Genomic DNA, 25,313 nt, shown 5'->3' on the forward strand with positions numbered 1-25,313 from the left:
GCCCATAATATTTGTAATAATATTATTAGTGTTATTTCAGCTACAGAAGGGCATCTTAATTTGTTTTCTGCTAGTAATGCCTTTTGAGGTATTGTGTTACTTGTGACCACATAGTACACATAGACCTTTACTTTTTTTAGAGTGATCATTTTTACCTCTGATCACAAAAAATGTGATAAATTCTGTTATCTCATGTTTTCTTTTAACACACACACCACCTCCCAACACAAACAAATCTTAAGACACTAAAACACCTTAAGGAGATTTTCTTAATCAGAGTTTAACAAGTGGGTTTACGCTCGAGTATATAGGCCCATTTCAGACTGTTTTACAATAGAGAGAAATTTGTCGACAGTTTTGTACACAGTGATTTTTCCTCTCTCCCCATCGGTATTCCCTTAATGTGTACTTTCTCAAGCAGTATTTTTTCTCAAACCATGCTGAATTCTCCCACTTTAGCCATCCTGCTCACCTCTACATTCCTAGAGTTCTTTCCTGCACATAGATTTTTTGCTCCTCCTCTTTTTCCAACTTTATGGAATTGTTAGTGAGAAATATATGATTTCTCCTATTTAGTGACTATTTTCTCCGTTAGTTCAACTTAAGGCAGAGACAGCAGAGTAAAAACCCTTGACTTCAGTGATTCAGAGGTCATTTGTACCAGCCATCCAGCAATGTACTGGTTCTCAGTCGTGGCTGTGCATTACAGGGTCCTAGGGTTTTAATAAATCCTGATGCCCTGAGCATATCCCAGAATAATTAAATCAGAGCTTTGTGGGCAGGGGTGTGACTGAGACATCTATTTTTAAAGCTCTTCAAGTGATTTTAATGTGCAGTCAGGTAAGTCCTACTCTAGGAGAGGGTTCTTTAAGGCCCGAGAAGGTTGGAGTCATTGAAGGAACGAGTGGGAAACCAGACAGGAAATGTGGACTGCCATGTTGATGTTTTGGTGGGGAAGGGAAGAAGAGGGATGGGCCTGCACCCCAAGGAACTCCAGCAGGAAATACAGCATCCACGTCTCAGGAACAATGCACCAGCCTGCGTTCACACATATAGCAGTGAGGCTCAGTCACTCCCCTAGGGTGGGGAGTCAGCCATTTAGGGGTTGGGCATGACCTGTAGTTTGCAAAACCTTCTAGGTAATTTTAATACACCTGTCCTTTCCACACTCCCCTTTTTTTTCTCCCCATCCTTCTCTCTCCATCCTGCCCCTCCACCTGTGGCCACCTGGTCCTTTTCCTTTTCTAAATCAGGTGGGAGGGGCCCGGGTATTGAATGCTTGATCTCAGAGCTGACTTCCCTCTTGGTGGCCATAGATCTGTTTCAATTCCAAGCACGAGTTCTAGATGCAGCCCAGTTAGACCATAGAGGTCATCCTTCCTGAATCAGTGACTGAAGTCAGGAGAATGGAATATGTCGATTTGCTGAGTCAGTGGAGGCCCGCCCTTGAGCTGAGGAAAGTGTCAGCTTCCCTCTAAATATGTGGGAGAGTAGAGGAAGAAGAGTAGACACCTAAAAGGAATCTGGAAACTATGAGAAGAGAAAAGATGGGCATGGGTGCTGGTAGACAGTCAGTACTACCCACTGCATACGTAGAAGTCACAGTGATTCAATGTAATGAATTACTTTACATATATACATTTTTAAAGAACTTTTATTGAGATATAACTGGCATGCAATAAACTGCATATAGTTAAAGTGTACAATTTGGTATTTCTTTTCTTATTAGTAATGTATATATGGCAATCCCAATCTCCCAGTTCATCCCCCCCCACCCCCACTTTCCCCGCTTGGTATCCATATGTTTGTTCTCTACATCTGTGTCTCTGGTTCTGCCTTGCACACTGTTATTGATACTTTTCTATGTGAACATTTTGAACGGCATACAGGAAATACTATCGTGTTAACTAAACCTTCTCACCATTTATCCATCCTTTGTGTGTGTGTGTGTGTGTGTGTAGCTCTATGCAGTTTTATCCCACACACAGACTTAAATAGACACCACCACAGTCCATCATGATACCTTTTATATTTACACCCTCCCCAATCCCCAGTTTACTGGCAACCACCAACCTTTTCTCCATCTCTATAGTTTCATCATTTCAAGAGTGTTTATAGAAATGAAATTTTTTGAGATGTGACTTTTCTTTTTTTTGCTTAGCATCACGCCCTTGAACTCCATCCCTATTGTTGTGTATGTCAATAGTTCATTCCTATTTATTACTGATTAGTTTTTCGTGGTAGGTATGACTATACTACATTTTTTAAACCATCGCTCCGTTGAGGGACACTTGAGTTGTTTTCAGTTTTTGCTACTGTGAAAAAGCTGTAGTGAATATTTGTGTGTACATTTTTGTGTGGATATAAGTTTTTACTTCTGTGGGATAAAGGCCCAAGAGTGCAATTGCTGGGTCAGATGGTAAGTTTAGTTTCATAAGAAATTGCCAAACTGTCTTCCAGAGTGATGGTACCATTTTACATTCCCATTACTGTGTATTCGAGATCTCCACATCCTCACTAGTTTTTGGTGTTCTCACTATCTTTATCTTTCTGTTCAAATAGATGTGTAGTGGTATATCACTGTAGTTATAATTTTCATTTCCCCAATAGCTAATATGTTGAACATTTTTTAATGTACTTGTTTATCTATCCACCTCCTCTTTAATGAAATGTCTGCTGTTCCTGTCTTTTGCCTACTTTCTAATTAGATCATTTCTTTTTTTACTATTGGCTTTTGAGAGTTGTTTACATATCCTGTGATATAAGACCTCTCTCAGATATTATGGCTTGCAGATATTTGCTTCTGGCCTGTCTTGTGCCTACTTTTTACTAAATCTGTAACATTTTACCATTTTTTAGAGGTTCTGATCTTCTCTTGAGGAGATGGTTCCTACCTTTTAACCCAGGAAACTTTTTTGCATTTCACCATTAAAGAACATTTTGTCAGACTTTCGAGGTTTTTATTACAAAAGAGATAGTACTTCCTCCCCCTTCTCTGTTCTCCTTATTCAAGAAATTCCTCCACTTCCCTTTGAGGATGTGTTTTCTCACCCATTTTATTGATGGTGATAAGATTATCTTCACCATTTGGGCAGCTCTCATGTGCTTTTTTGATCTTGTTACTATGAAGTTAGCTTCTTTCCGTATTTATTCCGAATAATACCTTAAACAAAAACATTTTGTAACTTCGTAAGGTCCTAGGGGTTTCTTTTGTCTTTTTGTTTGTTTTGATTTGGCTCTGTGGCCATCTATATTTTATTGTCCCTTTTTGCCATTTAAGTGTCAAAATAGTCATCCTCAACAACCATCTGAGTCTGAGCTTTGTCAGGAATTTAAGATGAAGTCTTTTTTGCTCAAAATCTGTTGCCTCTGTTATCAGTATCGAAGGGCTAACAGCTCTGAAACCCTTGCCTTTCTCCAGCTGGAGAGCTGTGAAGATACGTGAAAATGGGGATGTTTCTGGTGAACCTCTAATTAGTGTGTACCTGCCATGTGCCAGACATTGCATGCTAGGATGACTTCTATTAAAAAGATTCAAGAAGGGCATTTGCTCTTTCAGCAGCTGGAGTTTGATTTCCTTTATCGTCTTGCTGATCATGGAGGAGAAAAACCAGAGCCACACTAGCTTGCCACTTACCTGGCTGGTACCAGATTCAAGACAAGGACCCAAGTCCTCTACTCTCTAGAACAGTATTAGTCTGCAACCCAAAGAAGTTGTGATGTTTTTTCATTGGGGAACATTTTTTTTCACAACACAAAAAGATAGCTAATTGGAATTTAAACTTTCTAAGAGATTCCAAATAATAGAATTTTTAAAGAATCAGGATTAAAATAAATGCTAAGAAAAACAAATATGCCCTTCTAAACATTGGATAATTGGGTACCCAGAAAACTTTCTAGTTATATTTTGCCTTCATTTTTAGATTACCTCACAATCACCCCAAGTTGCTAGTAAGAAAAATTATTATGGGGCTAGCTCAGAATTTCCTATATTGTAATTCGCTTTGGTGACAGAAAACCCAGGGTGGACATAAATGAGGGAGAAAGGTTTCTCTCTACTGCTCCCAGATAAAACGAATGAAAATCTACCTCTATCTGCAGTGGATTCCTACTCCTCTTGCCAAAGGTACAGTATATACTGTTTCTAAAATATGATCTCTGTTCCTTAAAAAACTAAAAATAGAACTACCATATGACCCAACAATCCCAATACTGGGCATATACCCTGAGAAAACCATAATTCGAAAAGATACATGTACCACAATGTTCATTGCAGCAGTATTTACAATAGCCAGGACATGGAAGCAACCTAAATGCCCATCAACAGATGAATGGATAAAGAAGATATGGTGCATATATACAATGGAATGTTACTCAGCCATGAAAAGGAATGAAATTGAGTTATTTATGGTGAGGTGGATGGACCTAGAGACTGTCATACAGAGTGAAGTAAGCCAGAAAGAGAAAAACAAATACCATATGCTAATGTATTTATATGGAATCTAAAAACATGGTACTGATGAACCCAGTGGCAGGGCAAGAATAAAGATGCAGATGTAGAGAGCTGACTTGAGGAAAGGAGAGGGGATGGGGAAGCTGGCATGAAGTGAGAGAGTAGCATTGACACATATACACTACCAAATGTAAAATAGATGGCTAGTGGGAAGCTGCTACATAGCACAGGGAGATCACCTCAATGCTTGGTGACGACCTAGAGGGGTGGCATAGGGAGGGTGAGAGGGAGGGAATATGGAGATATATGTATAAATATAGCTGATTCACTTTGTTGTACAGCAGAAACTAGCACAAGAGTGTAAAGCAATTATACTCCAATAAAGAGCTGAAAAGAAAAGTCAAAAAAATAAATAAAATATGATCTCTGTACACGTTGCTAGCTTACTCAATTTGGGGCCTTTTTCTTTACAGTACAGAATCATAAAAGGCTATTGAGAGGAATTCCTAGGTGGCGCAGTGGTTAAGAATCCGTCTGCCAATGCAGAGGACACAGGTTCAATCACTGCTCCAGGAAGATCCCACATGCCATGGAGCAACTAAGCCCATGTGCAAAAAAAAAAAAAAAAAAAAGAATCCACCTGCCAATGCAGGGGACACGGGTTTGAGCCCTGCCCTGGGAGGATTCCACATGCCGCGTAACAGCTAAGCCCGTGCGCCACAAATGTTGAGCCTGTGCTCTAGAGCCCGTGAGCCACAACTATTAAGCCCATGTGCCACAACTACTGAAGCTCACGTGCCTGGGGCCCGTGCTTCACAACAAGAGAAGCCACTACAATGAGGAGCCTGCGCACAACAATGAAGAGTAGCCCCCTCTCGCAGCAACTAGAAAAAGCCTGTGTGCAGCAACGAAGACCCAACACAGCCAATAAATAAATAAAATAAATAAATGTTTATTTAAAAAAAAAGGCTATTGAGAGAGATATAGAGATAAGAGGTAGGGAGAGGAAATCAGTAGTGTGAATCAATAGGAAACTGATATTATCATTAAGACACTGGATATGGTAATAAATGTGTGACTAGAAAAGATGTGTGAATCCTAGCCAAGATGGGGTTCTAATTAGCCACAAACTCTAGTAAAATATTTTCAATTCTAAAATCTATTTTTATTTTCCTAACGTCCTCAGAAGCGGGCATTTCTGTGTGGATCCTTAAAAAGTTTTCCTACCAAATGAAATGATAGTTTCCTCCAAATTACACAAAAAAAGATCTGTTCCTTTTGTGTGCTTTGAACGGCTGCCCTCCTCTCTGTATTGTCTTGTGACCCACTCAGATTATCAGCAACTCTAGCTTCGTCTCTAATTATGTTTCTGATTTCCAGTAAATGAGCCCTGAGTTTACCTGGAGAATCTTGTAAGTCTCCATGGCTGCTCTTGTATGTTCTCTGACAGCTACAGATATGTAAAATATCGGAACCATCTGTCACTGTCTTCCTGCCAGGGCTGGTCTGTTGGCCATCTGGTCCCCCCTTCCCTTCTCATTGCTCTGTTGTTCCCTCTTTGCATGTGTACTCCCTGCCCCCGGCCCCCCCCCCCCCCCCCCCCAGGCTGCGGTCCCACGGGCCTTATCTCCTTCTCTGGGTCACATGAGCTCTTTCCTGCCTCCATGCTTCTTGTGTGTCCTGCCAGGGATGCTCCTGGTTCCTCATGGTTTTCAAACCCTGCCTCCTTAGGAAACCCCTCCCTGAGCACATGCACCTTTCTGTCACAGACCTCTGCCTGCTCCCTTTCCAACACTTCCTCATACCTATTTCACCCACTGGAATATAAAACTCTGGAGGGAGGGACATAATGGGCTCTGAAATATTTGATTGATGAATGATGGAATACACGAATTTTTAAAATTTTTATTGGAGTATAGTTGATTTGCAATGTTGTGTTAGTTTCAGGTGTACAGCAAAGTGAATCAGTTATACATATACATATATCTACTCTTTTTTAGATTCTTTTCCCGTATAGGCCATTACAGAGTATTGGGTAGAGTTCCCTGTGCTATACAGTAGGTCCTTCTTACTTATCTGTTTTATATATAGTAGTGTGTATGTGTCAATCTCAATCTCCCAATCTCCCTCCTCCCCTTACCCACTGGTAACCATAAGTTTATTTTCTACATCTGTAACTCTATTTCTGTTTTGTAGATAAGTTCATTTGTAGCCTTTATTTTAGATACCACATACAAGCAATATCATATGGTATTTTCCTCTGTCTGACTTACTTCACTCAGTATGACAATATCTAGGTCCCAAAGGCTTCCTGAATATGGGTATTTGAGCTGAATTTGAAAAGCAATCTCTGTAAATAAGATCATCTATACCATTTTTCTAGATTCCACATATATGTGTTAATATACAATATTCGTTTTTCTCTTTCTAACTTAACTTCACTCTGTATGACAGTCTCTAGGTCCATCCACATCTCTACAAATGACCCAGTTTCATTCCTTTTTATGGCTGAGTAATATTCCATTGTATATATGTACCACATCTTCTTTATCCATTCGTCTGTCGATGGACATTTAGGTTGCTTACCCGACCTAGCTATTGTAAATAGTGCTGCAATGAACATTGGGGTGCATGTGTCTTTTTGAATTGTGGTGTTCTCTGGGTATATGTACAGTAGAAACTAACATAACATTGTAAAGCAACTGTACTCCAATAAAAATTAATTAAAAAAAGTGATCTATGTGAAGATAGCAGGGGATAGAAAAATCAGAGCGTTTTCAACGAGAGAAGTTTGTGTGAAGGCAGTGTTATAAAATAGTAAGTTTTGGGGCTTCCCTGGTGGTCTAGTGGTTAGGACCCTGCACTTCCACTGCAGGGGAGGGGGGCATGAGTTCCATCCCTGGACAGGGAACTAAGATCCCACATGCCACCTGGTGGGGCCAAAAGAAAAAAATATAGTTAGTTTTGGAGTGGGGGTGGGCCTGTGTGTGTCTGTACTGGGCTGGGAGGGAAATGGGGATAAAGAATAAGCTCTGGGAGCCAGGGAAAACTTTGAGCCAGGGGAGGAACCTGATCACAGTGGCAGCAGTGTGGCATCTGGTACAGGAGTAAGAGGATTCAGTTTGAATCGCTGAGGAGTAAAAATCTCCACATCGCATTTCCTGTCTTGCTGATGTTTTTTTTTGCCTCATCCGTGACGAAGCTCCTTGACACCCCAGAGTGAAACAGAATAGAAGTAAAAACTGGAATGGTTGCGTTAGCAGATGCTTGCAGGTGCCTACTCTGTCAGGCATTGTACCTCTAATACCGTGGGCTATGTAACCCAGCATACAGGATACTTTGCAGTGGTGGTTTTGCCAGCGTAAAATGAGACACATCTTAAAGATTTAGCTATTGATGCTTGAGCCAGTGAAGACAAATACTTACCTCCTTAAATAGGAGGGCGATGTATGTAACTTAATAAATGTAATCAATATGGATTACCCTGCACAGGAATACTTACGTATCTGGAGACAACCACAGATAGGAAATAGAACTATTGAGATGTGTGCTTCTTTTTAAGAAACTTCCAAGAGCTGCATGGAAACCTGTGTTATGTTCTTGCTGTCCGTTTTGCTTTTGACATGTCATTTGCTCTCTGGAAACCTGGGTTTCTTCTTCTTCCTGGACCTCCACACCCTAAGCCACTCCAGCTGTAACATCCTTAGGTTACTTATGCCACAGATTTTACTGTGTTTTGAAACTGAACTGGAGTACAGTGGCTGATTCACTATTTTTGCATTTATTTACAAAGCTGAATTCTAGGGAAATAATTAAGTCAGCAAAGATATTATTCATTTTGCACAAAAAGTGGTCATTTCAGTCTTGAAACTAGTTCATGTTGTTATCGCCACAGAAAAGGAAACCGTTTGTTTGTTTGCTTGCTTGTTTTCCCGAATATTAGTGTTCGGAGCTGTCGCTTATTGATAGGGGAAGGGTAGTTGCCATAGCAACCTAACAGCCTCTGGAGGGAATGCGGTCATGGCCTTAAGCATCCGGCAACCCACCCAGTTTGGAGAGCCCTCAGAAAAGAATTTCCTTTCATGGAAATTGAGTTACTGAAATAAAAAGAGTTGAATTTCTATAGCTCAGATATGTCTGTAGGTTCGTGTTGCACACTTACTTACTGTAATGAAAAGGAAAGCATTTATTAGTTGTGTAGATACACAGATGAGACCTAGAAGGACACATCAGACGGTAAACTGCTTGTGATTATGGACGGCTGTTTTTTTTGCTTCTTGTTTTCGCACGATAACTTTTAAGAAATAAATGTTATCTTAAAAACCTTTAAAAGAAAAGCATTTATAATAAACACACAGTGTATGGGATTTTCTTCAGGAATGAGATTCAATCTATTGCATGTTCATTATTCCCTAAATAGGCTCTCAAACACCCGAAGCCACCTTTACTCTTTTCCATGTGAGCTACAGAGCTTGAAAGCCATTTCAACAAGATGCTGATTGAATGTTTTTATCAATATTTGGGGTTCCCAGCATTTCAGTGAGTGTTCTTAGGTGGAGGAAACTCATGGCATATAGAAATCTGCCCAAGCTGTGCTGGGCGAAACAAGTGACTTAATACTCATATATAATCCTCATGTAACAGTAACAGAAACCAGCAATCGGTGGGTCTGCCTCCGAAATTGCTCGCAGGGCAGATTGATGTGTGAGCACTATATTTTCAGGACCAAAACCCCACCACATTTGCTCTGCAGCTGTGTTTAACGGTTATCAGTTTGGCGCGCGGCATGATTGTTTTGGAGAGAGAACAGACGCTCAGATTTCCTTTTGGCAATTCTGGAGTCACTGAAATACCTACTGCCGAAGTGAATCATACAAACTTAATTAGATTTGCTCCATCATTAGCATTTGAGGAAACCTAAGGAAAATCCTTGTGGGTTGGTGATTGGTTAGGTCAAATAGAAGCTCGCTCATTGAGGGAGCTGGAAATTGAAAAAGATGAAATTCTAATGCATCGTAACCAGATATATTCTCTCCATAAATCATTTTTTAATCCAGCTGTCAAAGTGATACTTTCCCAGGGATGACCGAAATGCTTGTCTCAGACCACTGGGACCTCTCTGCTTCCAGGTTCGGGGATGGACTCCTGTGAACATGGCCAAGTCCGCTTGATGGCATGTGTGTGTGTACAGTGAGCTTTACACCTATAGTGAGAGCTCACAGCTATTTAATAAACTCCCCAGGGCTGGCCATGCAGACTGTACCAATAACCACTAATTGAAGTCAGCAGATCCCATACCACACTTAAGTTTACATTTTAACTTTAAGGTGAACTTCATTGCAATGTCTTGTCTGTTGTTTTCATTGCAGAAAAAGAACTTAATTTTCTACTCAAAAGACATTTCTTTAAATGCTCCAGAAATTTTCTTCTGTAGTTTGAGTTCTGCAAAGTGACTTAATCGTGGATAAGAGCCAGAAAGTATTTACTGTGAGGAGAGGATTGCATTTCATAAATTTAAGGCTAGGATACAACTTGTAACCTATGTTTATTGAAACGATTTTGCTAATCTCTCAAAAAGCTGGCACATTCTTTATCAAATGACTTAGCTACCTAAGTTCATCTAGATGCTATCAGCGATAAGAAAATAAATGAAAGCAAGAAAATTTAATTTCCTGATGAAGCACTTTAATGATTTTTTTTTAACTTTTTGAAGAAGAAACTTTAAACATACAGCCTACCATAAATTGAACCTACAGTGTTTCCTGAGAATTCAGGATCAGCTTCAGAACCCCAAAGTGGCAGCCCATGCTCTGCACTCAAGCAAGCTGCTGGTAATTAACTAGAAACAAGTTCCAATCTCATCCTCCACCCCTTCCCCTCACTGCCTCCCCAGTGAGTATCTAAAAGTCGCAAAACATATCCATCTGAGTGTAACCTCCTGTAACTCTAATTAAAGAAACCCATCTAGTCCTCCCTGCCCCCTCCAAGGCACTAAACTGCTAAACTTTTTATTAAAATTGAAAAAAAAATCTTGATTGGACTTGACATAAACCAGCAGACAATTTCACCAGTTTCTCTTTCCCAGGTATAATGGTAGCACTGGATACAAATTTTACCTTGTATCCAAGCAAGAATCTTTTGCCCACTTTTAAAGTTTTTTGCAGCACACCGCAGGGTAACCAGGCCAGCTGGTTCAGATACCGCCAGGGCTGTGTGCACCTGTGTGACCTCGGTCACCTCACTTAACCATCACCAGCCTTAGCACCACACTTGCTGCCACCACCTAGACTTGTTGAAAGGATTAAGTAAGATGATATATATAATTATACTTGTTTATTATTAAAAAAGAACATCTCTTGGTTACTGTTTAGTGAGTCTCTGGCTTTTCTGTTTCCTGTCTACATGTATGTACTCCTTTTCCTGAACTGATAGGCGTGAGGACAAGGAGTAGCCTCCCCGTGTAGACTCTGTGTTGTTTCTTAGGATATTCATCATGTGTTGATTAAAGATGAAATTACTTTTTTGTGTTCATGTGTGCTTGCGTATATCGTTATCTGTGGGACGTGACAAATAGGGAATCTCGTGTGATCTCTTTGGGGGATCAGTGCTGTGTGTCTTAGCCTGGTGCCTAATTGAGGGATCTGATTGAATTTTTATATAGTTCAGCTCCAAGTAAGGAGGTAAAAAATGGTAAGTAAATGCTCTGGTCCATTCAAATAAAACATGTGAATATCACCTATTTATAGGAACTATATAAATGGAGTTCATGAAAACGTATTAATGAACAGTATCTCTGGGCATTTCTAATGTTAAATTTTTGCACTTTCACTAGTGTATCTGTGGTTTAATCAGGCTTATTAGAAGTTTGTACACACTAAGCCTGCAATAGAGACTTTGTGAGAATATGTGCAGAATTGGGTTCATCTCATCAGCATGCAGTTTATACAAAGGTGGAAGCAGTGTTTTATCCCCCTAATTCTCAAATATCTCTGGATACTTGAAATTTTAACATGAAAATGTGCGTATGCAAATGCATAGACATTCAACCTGAAAAGCTTCTTTGTAAGAAATATTAACCAACTTTAAAGGTAGAAACATACAGATGTAAATACAGTAAAGAAGAAAATATATTTTGGATTCTGTATTATATTTTTATTGGCTGCAGACCATAATTACAATTGCTAGATTTGTTTTAAGGAATAGGCGAAACTCATCATGTGAGCAACAGTTATCTGCAAATAAATAATGAGAACTTTTATAAGCCTTTTCTTTACTCAGGTCAGAGATTTCTGCCAGAAACTTGTTTGCTTTGTTAATTTGTTGTTATTAAACTTTGTTACTTCTGTTACTGGGATCAAATTAAAAAGCCTGGGATTAAACCTCCCTAATAATTAATGGTAGCCTAAAACATTGATTTATGTGCCTTTTTTTAATTAAAATTGCAGTGATCTGGTGAACAGAATTAAACTGCTGAAAAATAACGTGGTCTGATTTATTCATTCAGCAAAACCAAGCTTAAAGGCTGTGTTGCTGTGACACCCAAGATTAACTTTAAAAAAAATATATTTAATTTCAGTAATAACATTGACACATCTCTTTTCATATTATGTAGATAAAATAAAGTTGAATTTTCCCTTTTCCTTGACTTTTTTACACTTAGCAAGTTGTTTTAGCATTCTTTTAAACATAAACTAAAACAAACTAGAAATTTAACATATTTAAAGAGTAAGAGAAAACAGTAAAGAAAAACCCATTATACTGTAACAAAAGAGTATCATTTCTAAAACACCAAATATTTTAGCCCTCATTTTTTTTTTTTAATCCAGCTTCTTAAACTGTTTAAAACATGGTGCCAGATGGGGGAAATCACTCTATTCCAATAGTTTCGTTTTATAATTAGTCTTGAAATTTAAAAAACAGGTTGCAAAATTGGGACAGTGACAAATCCTACTAGAAAGTTTCTGAGTGCAGGTTCAATCCCCAGGATTCTAAAAGAATATATTTTCTATGTCATGAAACAAAGGAATCATGAGATCGCTTTAGCCAGGGCTGATTTCTGTCTTCCGAGCACCATTGCGTGTTGTGAGAATATACAAAGAATTTTGTTGCAAAACAAGCAGAAAAATTGAATGCTTTGTAAGATCATCAAAAGTTGCTTTACAGGAGTAGTTTAGTATATGTGCTGCCGAAGCGAGCACAACAGGAGTAGTTTAAATTTCCTAGTGCCAAGCAAAGCAAAAATCCTACCTTACAGAGAGCAATTTGTTCATGAGACGACCCAGTGCTGCTAGTCGCTTATGTTTTATCATGATGCATTCACATTCTAGGGAAATTCCACTTTCAAACTTTGCTGCCGTGGGGATGCTTTCTTCTATAGGAAGAATTTTGAACTATAAAATTTGAGAGGCTTCGGCATCTGTGGAAATTTGAGAGCATTGCCTTTTTTTTCTCTCTCTATTGAATGTGAAGTGTTTTAACAAAAGCATTGTAGCCATAGTACATAGTAAATGTCCAAATTTGCACATAGTATATCTCAAAAGAATTTAGAATTTTAACTTTTTAAACCTCAGAACATCTTTGGAGACTGATAGCAGCAAATTAACAGAATGTGTTACAGGAAGATTTAATGAAGAAATGATTTTAAAAAAAATTTTTCAGCTTTCAGTTGAAAATGGTGAGGCTGCTTCAGGTCATAGCCCAAGACTATAACTGGGGGAAGGTTTGAAAACAGAACCAAACGAAAGTGGTTTGGATGGGGTGCAAGTTTTACCTTTGTAATTGCTAATTTAGTGTTTATGAAAAATTAAAATGAGTTAATATTCGTAGAATATTTAGTACAGTCCCTGGACCAAAATGAGCACTATGTACTTTTTTAAAAAGTGATTTCAGATAAGATTATAAATTATAGAAAGAAGTTGCCACTTGCTTTCATTTAATTCTGATTTTAAAATAGTGAAATTTACAAAAGTATCATTTGGAGAAAAAACAATTTCTATTATATAATAAATTATTGACTAATGTTAAATTTTGATTTTAAAATTTGTTCTACCTCAGTTTCTTCAGTAATGTAAAATTAATGTATAGAGATTCATAGATAATTCTATATTAAGATTTTTTATAGTCTGACACAACTGTTAAATTTGAACCATGAATCATTTCTATGTATATTTTAATATCATTCTCCAACTTTGTGTTTTAAGTAGCTAGACTGTATCCAGGGAAACCCATTTAGATCAGAAATAATATTTCTGTTTAACTTCAGAAAAGAGGCTTCCATTTTAAAAATGGAGTTTGAATTTAAATGAATATTCTAATTTAGAATTCAGTTCCATTCTTTAACTAGCTGAATGAAATCTTGGAAAATAAAAATTGTACCAAATTGCCAGTAATTAGCATTAGAGAGAAAGGATTGGACTATTTTTTTTTTAATCAGCAAATATTGAAGATATTCTAGTGAAGTTAAGTAATAAAGATTTTAGCTTTTAATTTAGTCAAGATTATGAGTTTAAATGAAAGCTTTGCTAAAATAATTGACATTGACTATAATATTTTAGGTGCTATACAAATCTGGATGAAATTGTATTATTCATATACTGTTGTATTTAGTTATATTGGTGCAACTGTGTTTAAAAGTGAGAGACCTCATATCAACAAGTGTTTGTTGAATGCTTCTCATGTTCATGGTATTAGAAAAATAAAATAAACATGCTCTAATGATGTGGGAAAGCATCCTTTAGTTTGGAGGTAGATTAAGGACTTTGCTGTCTGAAGAATAAGTTTCATAGGTCTGTGCTATACAGAAAATTGGTACAGACGTACTGTCTTAAAAACGTGATACTTTCTGTTTAAATCATTAGCTTAAATAAAATATTTTATTTTACATTAGCAACGTTGTATTTATTTAATTCAGCAATGAAATTAATTTGGAGTTGCTGGCATAGTGCCTTTGCAGGTTTCTGTGACTCATTTGTCATTTAAGACACCAGCATCATTTTTTCTCATCTGCTAAAACTCATGTTTTGGCTCTAGGCAAGTGTTCATGGTAGATTTATAACAAATATTCTCTGATAATATTTGGAAGCCAGGTGATGTCTAACCTTACATAAATGACTAGGACTAATCAACTTAAAATCAAAACTAAGTCTCTAAGTTCATGGACTTTAAAGCTATCAAATATGCATCATTTTGGTATATTAATTTAGTTTTTCCTCATATATTTTTAAACTCTTGCCCTGCTCCTTATGATCCCTAGACAACGAATTACATTTAGAAATGAAATCTGTTGTTTTATTGTTAATAATAACTAACAAGGACTAAATGGTATTGGAATTTAGGTTTAAAACTTCACACATCACTTAAAGCTATTTCTGAATGTTTTCTCTTAGAAAAGAAATGATAACTCTATGATCTATATGTCTTGTTCAGTGCTTGTTACGTTTATAGCTTAATTTACCCTCACTCCCAATGCCCTCTTAGAAACAAAATGTATTCTCCTAGTTTAAATGCGTTAGGGTGGCATAATAATGATTATGTGATATAACCTGGACATTTTTGTTTGCAAAGTAATTTAAAAATCAATTTTCTGAGTTATTACTTTGAAATTAAGTTGTGGACTGATGTTTCTCATTGTTCCAAGAAGGAACATAAAATCTGGATTTATCAGATAATCCTATAGGCAATGTATTTTGACTGTGATGTGTTTCTCATTGCAGTGACCTGCATTTCTGACTTTCCATTAAATGTTTAGGAAAATTGGTTGAATAGTTTTTCAGGAAAGTGAAAGGAATTCATCATCCTGTATCAACTATAAGAAAGTAAGAACATATATGAAAGACCTAAATGTTTCTTATCTCACTTTAAACTTCACCATTTTCCAACTCGACATACTATGTAGTCTTACACAATGGGCTGTATCCAACTTTCTGTCATTAGAGGACTGAAAAAAATTATTCCATTGTTCTTAAAAAGAAATCTGAGTCTGAAATTGCCTTGAATTAAAAACCAAAAACCAATCTTTAAAAATCAATCAAACGATATTTTATGGTCTTTATTCTTGACTATTTTTTGAAGTGTGTGTGCCTCGATCATATTCAGTTATCTGTTGGGCTCTTTTCCTTGTAACCTTCCAGTAGCCGACTGACAGACTAGTTTTCTATAGTAACAGTGCTTGGAAATTATGTTTTTTCTAGGGGAATGGGGGGGGGTGTGTAGATTGTTTAACCATTTCTGGAGCTTCTAACTTCCCGATCTGGCCACACTTAACCTGTCATTCTGGGCCCAGAAACTGGCAGTAAGTGTGTAGGCTCCCTGCTCCCCACCAGGGGGCAGCACCAGATCCTGCCTTTCACTGGGTGCTGCCTGGCTCCTTCAATAACCTCAGTGGTCTCCACCCTCCTTCCTCATACAGCACTTAAACTTGTTTTGGTATTTTCTTGCATTTTCTAGGGCTTAGTAAGTGTTCAATAAATGGTAGCTGTCAGGCACTGTGTTATAATGGATATTATTTCTCAGTGTTGACTATTCTGTGTACCAGAATCTTATCTTCAGTGATGAGTTGGGCTATCATTTTAGATACCTTGTGTTTATTGTAACTTGAAAAATCTTAAGAGAAAAACAAAAACCTAGCAATTATTAGGTCAATTATACTTCAAAAGCAGACAAGCAAGCAAACTCATAGAAAACAAGATCGGATTTGTGGTTACCAGAGAGAGGGGATGGAGGGAGGGGGGATTGGATGAAAATAGTCAAAAGATACAGACTTCCAGTTATAAAATAAATAAGTACCAGGGATTCAATGTGCAACATGATAAATATAATTAATACTGCTATTTGTTATATATGAAAATTCTCATCACAAGGGAAATTGTTTTTCTATTTTGTTAATTTTGTATCTATATGAGATTGTGCATGTTCTCTAAACTTACTGTGGTAATCATTTCATGATATATGTGAGTCAAATCCTTATGCTGTACGCCTTACACTTATACAGTGCTGTAGGTCAATTACATCTCAGTAAAACTGGAAGAAAAAAAAACCCTAGCTGTTATTGAACACTATGATATATCAGGCACGAAAGCAGGTACTTCTCATAGGCTGCTGCCCAAGCTAGAGAGGCAGAAAGGCAAAATTACAAGAGAGTCACAAAACAATAGACTATCACAAGGACAGATTTTTTAATACCTCTCTTTTGCTGTTGAATAAACAGAGCCTTGGAGAGGTGAAATCCTAGTAGAACAAAGATTCCCTTCAAACAGAATTCCAAATTCCATGCTGTATCAATTATATTCTACAGCCTTGCCATAAAAACAACAAAAAGATTTGTTGAGAGTGACCATATCCACATTGCGAAATGCTGGAGACTGATTTCAGTGATGTAACTCCTGTGACACGGTGACAGAAGAATTTATGGCTGATGTCCTTAAAACTTTCACAGGGAAATGATGTTAAGTGTTGAGACATCTTGAGCCATCCCATGAAAGCCCTAACATATATGCATTTGCATACAAACGTAATAACATATAACCTGTATTACATTCACCAAAACACAGAAATGCAATACTTAATTTTTGTGTGTGATGAGCACTGTTAAGATCTATTCTCTTAGCAACTTGCAAATATGCAGTACACTGTTATTAACTATAGTTAGTATTAAGTGCACTTAATTTTTAAAACCTATCAAAGATATTTTATCTTAATCATGGATCCTATTTTAATAATTTTTATTTACCTTCTCTTATCTACTAGAAAATTTACAGGATCTCAGTCGTCCCCAGTGTCTACAAGATACTTAAAAATTTGTTTTGTTTTGTTACAGAAAATAGGCAAATGAATTTATTTTGCTGCATCTATGATTTTTATGATTTGAAATTTGTTATTTCACATTGTTTACTTCCTTTTCTGGTTATAACATGCATAGTAACCCAGATGGCCAATAGATAATTTGATTTATGCTTCTTTAAATTATTTAGGGTAGCCTAGGAGTTTCCTGATACCCAGGACCATCTGTTTATTGCTCTGTGTGTTACCTTCATGCTTAAGTATGTGCTTTCAGCTTTTTCACGTATCTTAACCACTGCCTTCCTTATGTACATGGGAAAGTCTTCTTAGATGGAGTTTAACCCTCTTGAGGCTCTGTCCTTAATCCCAGCCTGCCTTCCATTTTATTTTTATTTTTTCCTGTTATTGGTATTCTCAGTAATTGTGCCTCAAAATTTGCAGAATGAATGTAGTCAGGTTTGAGTCTTGACTGTAGGTAGCACATCAACCTTGGACAAGTTCCTTCATGTTGGTTTCTTCATCTGTGAAATGGAATATAATACATACCTCATAGATTTGTTAAAATGTTTAAATGAGATAAAGTACAACTCATTTAGCATCACACCTGTTATGTCATAAGTACTGGTTACTATTCTTATTATTAACATATCTTGGAGAGAAAATTCTCATACTTACAAAAAGACTTATTCAGAAGTAAATTCAAATACCCTATACTAGAGTTTCATGCAGGGTCCTTTTGGAAGGAATATCTGTTTTTCTCAAAAGAACTGATCATTTATGTGAAAGCAGATACTGCAAGGACAGTATATGTGGGTGTTACTACCTGATTGGTTTGGGATTTACTTTCAGTTCTTTTCACTGGATCCAAGGTGAAACCTTGGACCATGAATAGCTGGAGGGAAGTTTCTCTTGGCCCCTGGCTGGGTTCTATTCTGTTGCCCCTGGTTACGTGTTTCCCAGTGATCTGCTTTGGAACCTCACGGTTCCATCTGTCATTGTTCCGTGTGGATTGAGCCAGTCCACATACAAGCTCTCCAGGAAGAGAGACCAGAAACTGGTACTTCTCATTTTAGCCGCTGTGCTGGAGACTACCTGTAATCCTCACGACAACCCCGTGAGTTAGGTAATTATTTTTTCCTAATATTAGGCGGATTGCTATTTCTGAGTCAAAAATCATCACAGTTTAAAAAATATGAGTGTACTAAGGTGACCCATGGAAAAGAAGAATATGAGGAACCTAGATTGTCCTGAAAATTGAGGGCATATGTTGCTGTAGTTATGGTGTCATATTGTGGTGTATAATGAAGACAGGTATACCGTGTGCAGGATTGATCTGGTACATTTTTCATCTACAGATCTGCCAATGAGTTTCAAATATTTCTTCTTCTGTATATGTGTGTGTGTGTACAGCTACTATATGAAAAGAACTGAGCTTGAGCAAAGATGCCCGTTTCGATGATTGCCCAAAGAAACATATTCACACGTAAATCATTTGTATGTAAACGAGGTCAGTGGGTTGTAACTCTGTGCAGTTGCTTGCCCGAAGCATCTGATTTCCAGTTGCTTTAAAAGGAATCTTAACACAAGTCCATGGAAAGAATAACTTGTTTCTTTACTATACTTTAGTTAGCAAAGCGTTAAAATTTCATACTGTTTCTATAGGTTAGGGTATATCCTTATAAAACCAAATCATACAGATGATTGAACTTGGTGTACCCTCCAAAAAATAATAAATAAATAAATAAGATAAAAAAAAAAAAACCCAAATCATATGTTCTTGAATTATCTTCCATGATTTTTATAATTACTTTGTATATATTTATATATAGTAATTTATAATAATTTGATTCCACACACCCTACAGTAATTATTTCCAAATTAAGAAAGTGCTATATATAAAATCACAAATTTGTATATCATAAAGTAGGAACTTTTATTCACATAAAATGATTCTTACTCTTTACTTTTATATCAGTGCCAATTAACTACAAAAGTTATACTGTGCCGTAAAACTCCAACAATACATATAAGGTACAAGTAGAATTCTTTGTCACCTCCTTGTCCCTAACAGCCTCCAAGGGTGGCCACTGTTGACTGCTCAAGTGTGACCTCACAGACCTTTTCCTATGCCCCTGAAAACATGTAGATGTATTCCTGTAGAGCTATTCTCACATTCTTCAGGAATTAGAAGCATTGCTGTTTGGGAAAAAAAAATTAGTTTGATGTTGTTGGTCATTCTGCTAAAAGGAATGATTTTCACAAACATTGAGGCATCATTCTGTCATAGGCTAGCTTTCCAGGGAACTAGTTTGAAAGAATAATGTTTTATAACTGTTTTAAGATCAAAGGTATTTAAGATCAAAGGTGCCTTTGGATAGTTTGTTTATGAAGAATGCAATATTCAGGGGAGGTAGAAAAATAGCTTGTGTTAACTAAAGTAATAAACTGAGTTAATCCCAAATTTACAAATTAAATCCCTTTAAAGTTACTTGTTTCAATCAAGAAGCAGTCCACCTGGGCTTCTCTGGTGGTGCAGTGGTTAAGAATCCTCCTGCAATGCAGGGGACATGGGTTCGAGCCCTGGTCACAACTATTGAGCCTACGCACCGCAACTACTGAAGCCCAGGCACCTAGAGCCCGTGCTCTGCAACAAGAGAAGCCACTGCAATAAGAAGTCCGCGCACTGCAATGAAGAGTAGACCCCGCTCTCCGCAAGTACGTCAGCAACGAAGACCCAATGCAGCCATTAAATAAAAAATTAAATAAATTAAAAAAAAAAAACAGTCTAGCCAAGCTGTCATCTCTTTTGAGCTTATTAGTAATGGTATTTCTTAAGTAACTCTGAACCGTATGTCGGCAAGGTTCTCAAGTTATTGAAGATTTCCTGTTGCTGGAAAAACCAACAGTATTTGGTATTTGATACTGTAAGTTGCAGTGGTTTTGGGGGCAGGGAGAGTGTGTAAATGGCCAGCTGATTCCCTTTGGAGCTGACTATTCTATTCCCAGGCCCTTTCTGCCCTGATACACTTGTCACTGGAAGAAATATATACAGAAGATAAGGACTGAGCATCAGCATTCCTTTAAAAATTTTTGCTTAAATGAAAATGTAAAGATACAGTTAGTCAGATATGTAAGAAAATGTGGACATTTTCAAGGCATTTGTGACACAAGGCAATGGAGAAAGTGGATGTGTAAAAATCACAAGTTTGATTTTAGATAATAGCTGTGAGTGGTAATATTTTCCTAAGAATAGTTTAATCATATCTCTTTTCAGATTTTTTTAACTCTCTAAAAATTTTATTTTCAAACTTGAATTTGTCACTTGAATAACATTTTTTTTTTCCTGAAGATAACTTTCTACAGGGTCTCCTGTGGTTAGGACCTTACATTTTAAAAAATTTTTCATTTGAAATACGGTTGATCGACTATGTAGTAAAGTTTCAGGTTACAGCAAAGTGATTCAGTTGTATATATATAACTGAATACTGATTCATATATATATATATATATTCTTAGGGATATATATATATTCTTAGGGATATATATATATATTCTTAGGGATATATATATATATTCTTAGGGATATATATATATGTATATTCTTAGGGATCTTACAGTTTTTTAAACCAGATTTCTAACCTCATGGAGTTCATAGTCTCTCAGGAGGTAGATAACTGGGCAACAACAGTGGACTATGCTGAGTTCAGTGCTGTGGGAGTTCAGGGCAGAAGTCCCTCCCTCATTAGTGGTCCAGGGTTGGGGAGGTGCTGTCAAGGAAGGCTTCCTGGTGGAGGTGACCCCCAAGGTGATAGCTGAGAGATGGTCCCACATTGTTGGGCAGAGAACAGTGATGGGCTTGGGGTGTGAGTAGCCAGCGGACTCAGAGCATCTGCAAAAGCCTGGCTGTGAAAGAGACCTGAACATAGTCAAGTAACTGGTAATTCAGTCTGGTTGCGTAGAGTAATTATAAATATTTATTATGAAAGTAATACATGTTTATCATATATAAAATCTGAAAAATGCAAGAAATAAGAGAAATGCTATTACTAATTTAAAGCTGCAGAGTTTACTGTGAACCTTTGTCATGATTTTGTTATACCTTACATTTATATTTGTACCAGCTTAATCCCCACTTTGTCTTAAGCAACATATATATATACACACACACATATATAGGCATAAAATGCATGTACATACATGAAAACATATCTTAAGTAAAACTTGGATCAGGCCAAACGTGCTATTTGTTACCTGCTTTTTTCACATTATAATATTACGATATTATTATAATGGAAAAAATTATAATGCCCTTGGATGCTGTTGTATTTGAAAGTGAAATGTTTCATTTCTGTGAAGAAAATGTTCTTGAAGTTAACCATCTGGATTCCTCTCTGCAGGAAGAATGTTTCCTGAATCTGGAGGCTCCTATATCAAGGGTATGTGGGTACGACACGCCGTTCCCTCACATATTTGAGCCATTCTATATCCCAGATAAATGGAAGTGCTATGATGCCCTTCGAAAAATGATCAACTATTGACCACAGGTAAGTCTGCCCTGCATTCTGAGAAAGCTAGGGCGTGTTCCTGACATTAATGTCCTGCTGGCCAAGAAACACCCATCATCTGTGTGTTTTTTCCTAAATGGCAACTTCCAGAACAAAGTGTGGATTTTAGAAAAAAAATTAGATTTATAGTAATATGTTTACATTTAATCAAGCATATGCATTATCTGATTTCTGTTAAACAGATACATGCATATGTTAACATTGAATAATCGCTAGACGAAGAAGCCGTCTGCCGTGATTGCAAATATACCTTATCCTGTTGTTCCAACTTTATCCTCATTTCTGTATATTTTTATCAGCAGTTTAAACGATTCATGAATAGGGGTAATTTCTGTTACGTAAAAATAGCCCTTCAGGCACCATTAATTTGGATGCCAGTGATTTAATCTATATGATGATTCATAACATTCTGAAATCTGCCTTTATATTATCTTGAAAGATAGGTTTGTTGAACAGGAAACCTATTTATTATGTATAAGGGAAATTGCTACTTAAAAAAAAAAAAACCCCAGCACCACTACCATTCCCAGAACCTTTCTTGGCAAGTAAATGTTTTAAAATTGGGGATAATAAGTGATATTTATTCATTGTGATTTTCTAGGTCATGCTTTTTCTGTCCCTCCGGCAGTGTTGTTCTAGCAAAAATGAACACCATTTAAAGACTGTTAAGTTAGTTTTCAGGGTTTTAATATAGAAGATGCTATCACCGATACACTGATTTATTTTACCTTTGGCATTTTTGAAATGGTTCAAAATGCATAGATAGGGAATAAATGCTTTACATTTTAATATCTAGATTGTCCAAATAATAATAATACATTTTGAAGAACCACAGTCTTTGAAAGGAGAAGCAAAAATAGGCTTTATATAATAACATAGCCCATACTTTTTAAAGATTAGTAAATACTATGGTTCTTGAATTCTGTGTATGGGTAGTGAAGGCAGCTCACCCCAAACCAAAGAGAGAGATAACTTTACATTTGGGAATATAGAGAAAACAATGCCCGCATCCATCACTGCAATCCCCACCTTTTTTGTAGTTCTATTCTGAGGGTGTTGTCATAGGCGTTAATAGGACCATTAGTCTGCATGCCCCGCTGTTCTCACAGACATGCAGAGGTAGACACTGTATTTCTGATGCCCTCTTAATGTCTGTGAGAACAGCTGACTTCTACATTGTCACTTATGCCTGGTTAGAGGACTTCCTCACTTTTTATCCATTTTATTCCTTACACGGACCATTTGTAATGGAAAGTCAAGGTAATAACGTGTGGCCATGTCCTTGTTGCTATTTTTAAAGTAATCTTTAGGTGCTGGTTTTAAATTTGGATATGTCTTTTTAAACCTTAAAAAAAATATTTAGACCTATCATGAAAATATGTTACAAGAAGAGCAGCTCTTCTATGCTAAAAGTTAAATATGGCATTAAAGAAAGTAGTCAGGCAGTTGAGAAAATCTGTATTTAATTCACGATGTCCAGAATGTCTATAATTGTTATTGATTTCTTTTACAGAAAAGCTGGAAGATTATGACTAGATACGGAAATATTTTTCTGAATTTTTTTATATTTTCTCTTCTTGAAAATAGAGTTTTTATGAAATGAACTGTCTTGGATATTGGCTGAAAAATGATGAATTAATTATACACATACAAATTGACAATTCGCATTAAGAGTATTTCAGATTAATTTTTTAAAAATATTTCACATGGTAGGCCTATAAATTCCATTTAATTACCTCTGTAAATATTGGATGTGTGATACTATTCAATAAAGCAAAAACCAGATTGTATTCAGCTTGTGTCTCTCTTTTTTTTTACCTTTAGTAAAAAGAATTTTCATTGCAGAGTAAAAGAGTAATAGTAACTTGTTAATTACATCTGAGTGAAAGTGAAACATTTAGAAATGCTGATTTTTCAACTTTATTGTATTTGTTTAGTTGTTTATGGCTAAGATGGTTGTATGTTGATGAAACTTCTGGAATGTTTTTCCTTGTTCTTCCCTCTTGTCCCAACAAGAGGAGCGTGCTCACTTTCTCTCCAGAGCGTGGGGAGGCAGAATCTTCTTTGTTGTCTCTCTTCCTTTTTCTGGGAGATGGACAAGCCTGAGCCTGTCTTTTGTTATAAAAGCATCAAGCTTTTGCTGCAGGTTTTTTTGTGTTTTGTTTGTTTTTGTTTTTGGCCATGATGTTGCAAAACAAGTATTTTTTTCTTATGTCCTTTATATAATTATGTAGCTAAAAAGAAAAGATAGCATTAATAGCAACAAAAGGAGGAAGCCTCCTTGCTGGTGACTTTGTTAGGGCCTCTTGTTTCTGTCTGTGCTTTTCCTGACTTTCATTTACATGGGCCTCACGACAGCCTCAGGGACCCCTTTGCAGAGCCCTCACCCCAAACTCTGTCCGCAGAGGGGGTGCTCTCATCCGGTCCTTCCCTCCCATATACGCCATAAGAGCTGCTTCTCACTAGTTCCAGCAGAAGGATCCTTGTCCCCCACAAAAATCAGAGAAATAGGATCATGTAAAGCTTTCCTTTCTCTATAAACACTAGAAAAAATGGATACTTTTTTATGAGTATAAATGTATATATTACTTTAAAACTACAATTTAAAAAGTTGTATCCTGTTTCTTTTTATCAGATGTTTGGAGGAGGATATGGAAAGTGACATTTATAGATTGCCAGAAAACTTGGAGTAAAATAAAGACACTTTATAACAGATTCTGGATAGCAGTGGCTTAAAAACAAACAAACAAAACCCAAAGCATTTGTTCGGGGTAAAAATAAAGCCCTGTCCTTGGTTTAAAAATAGAAACACCTGAATAGTATAGGATGGGAAAAAATGTACTTGTCAGCAATAAGTTTGGAAAAGATTTAGGGAATCCATCTGGCTTACGGTTCAGGACATTCTGAGTTGAAGATACCAGAACTCAGTATGGACCTTTGCTTTGGCCTTCATTCTGCACTGAGGCTCTAGGCGTCCTTGCAGGGAGCTCTGCGCTCACGTGGTCAGACCAGCAGAGCAGGGAATGTATGCTGGCCATCCACGTCCGGGCCGATAACAGGTTCTATTTAAACGTATTTGTTTTAGTTAACTTATTTTTTTAGTGGATATTATTTACGATTTCAGTTGAAGTTACTTGTTTTATTGCCATCGGTATCTTTTTGATACTATTTTAAAAATTCATTTGTTGTTGTAAGAATTTTCCCTTAGCTATTTTAATTTTATTTTCTTTAAATCCGCTTCCCTTCTCCAGCGAGCCCTGCAGTGCCCACCAGTAAATGCCCCCTTCCCTTCCAAAACAAACAGCTTACAGTTCATGCTAAACTCAGGCTGTGGCACTTGATGTACATATACATCTAAATGATTGTCTTAAATACACCTTTTTTGTTACATGAAACAAATTGTTCCATATTGTAAAAATAAAAAATAGCGATGAGAAGATACCCAAGAGATGTTAAAGGAATTATAGATCCCTCACTACTCCCAGCCTTAGGATGAAGTCTCCTCCCTGTGGCAACAT

At 36.9% G+C, this 25,313-nt stretch overlaps 1 protein-coding gene across 2 annotated transcripts in view; it reads left to right on the forward strand.

The window, feature by feature from the left end:
• BCKDHB (branched chain keto acid dehydrogenase E1 subunit beta) overlaps window positions 1-23,584 on the forward strand; it is a 220,359-nt gene extending 196,775 nt beyond the window's left edge. For both annotated transcript variants that reach the window (XM_057738019.1, XM_057738021.1), the window contains 2 exons: window positions 21,628-21,774; window positions 23,309-23,584. In XM_057738019.1, the coding sequence (XP_057594002.1) occupies window positions 21,628-21,768 (141 nt within the window). In that variant the 3' untranslated portion in view covers window positions 21,769-21,774; window positions 23,309-23,584. The remainder of the gene's footprint in view (window positions 1-21,627; window positions 21,775-23,308) is intronic.
• The last annotated feature ends 1,729 nt before the right edge of the window (window positions 23,585-25,313 follow it).

The sequence above is a fragment of the Hippopotamus amphibius genome, chromosome 6 (assembly GCF_030028045.1).
Source record: "Hippopotamus amphibius kiboko isolate mHipAmp2 chromosome 6, mHipAmp2.hap2, whole genome shotgun sequence".
Lineage (NCBI taxonomy): Eukaryota > Metazoa > Chordata > Mammalia > Artiodactyla > Hippopotamidae > Hippopotamus > Hippopotamus amphibius.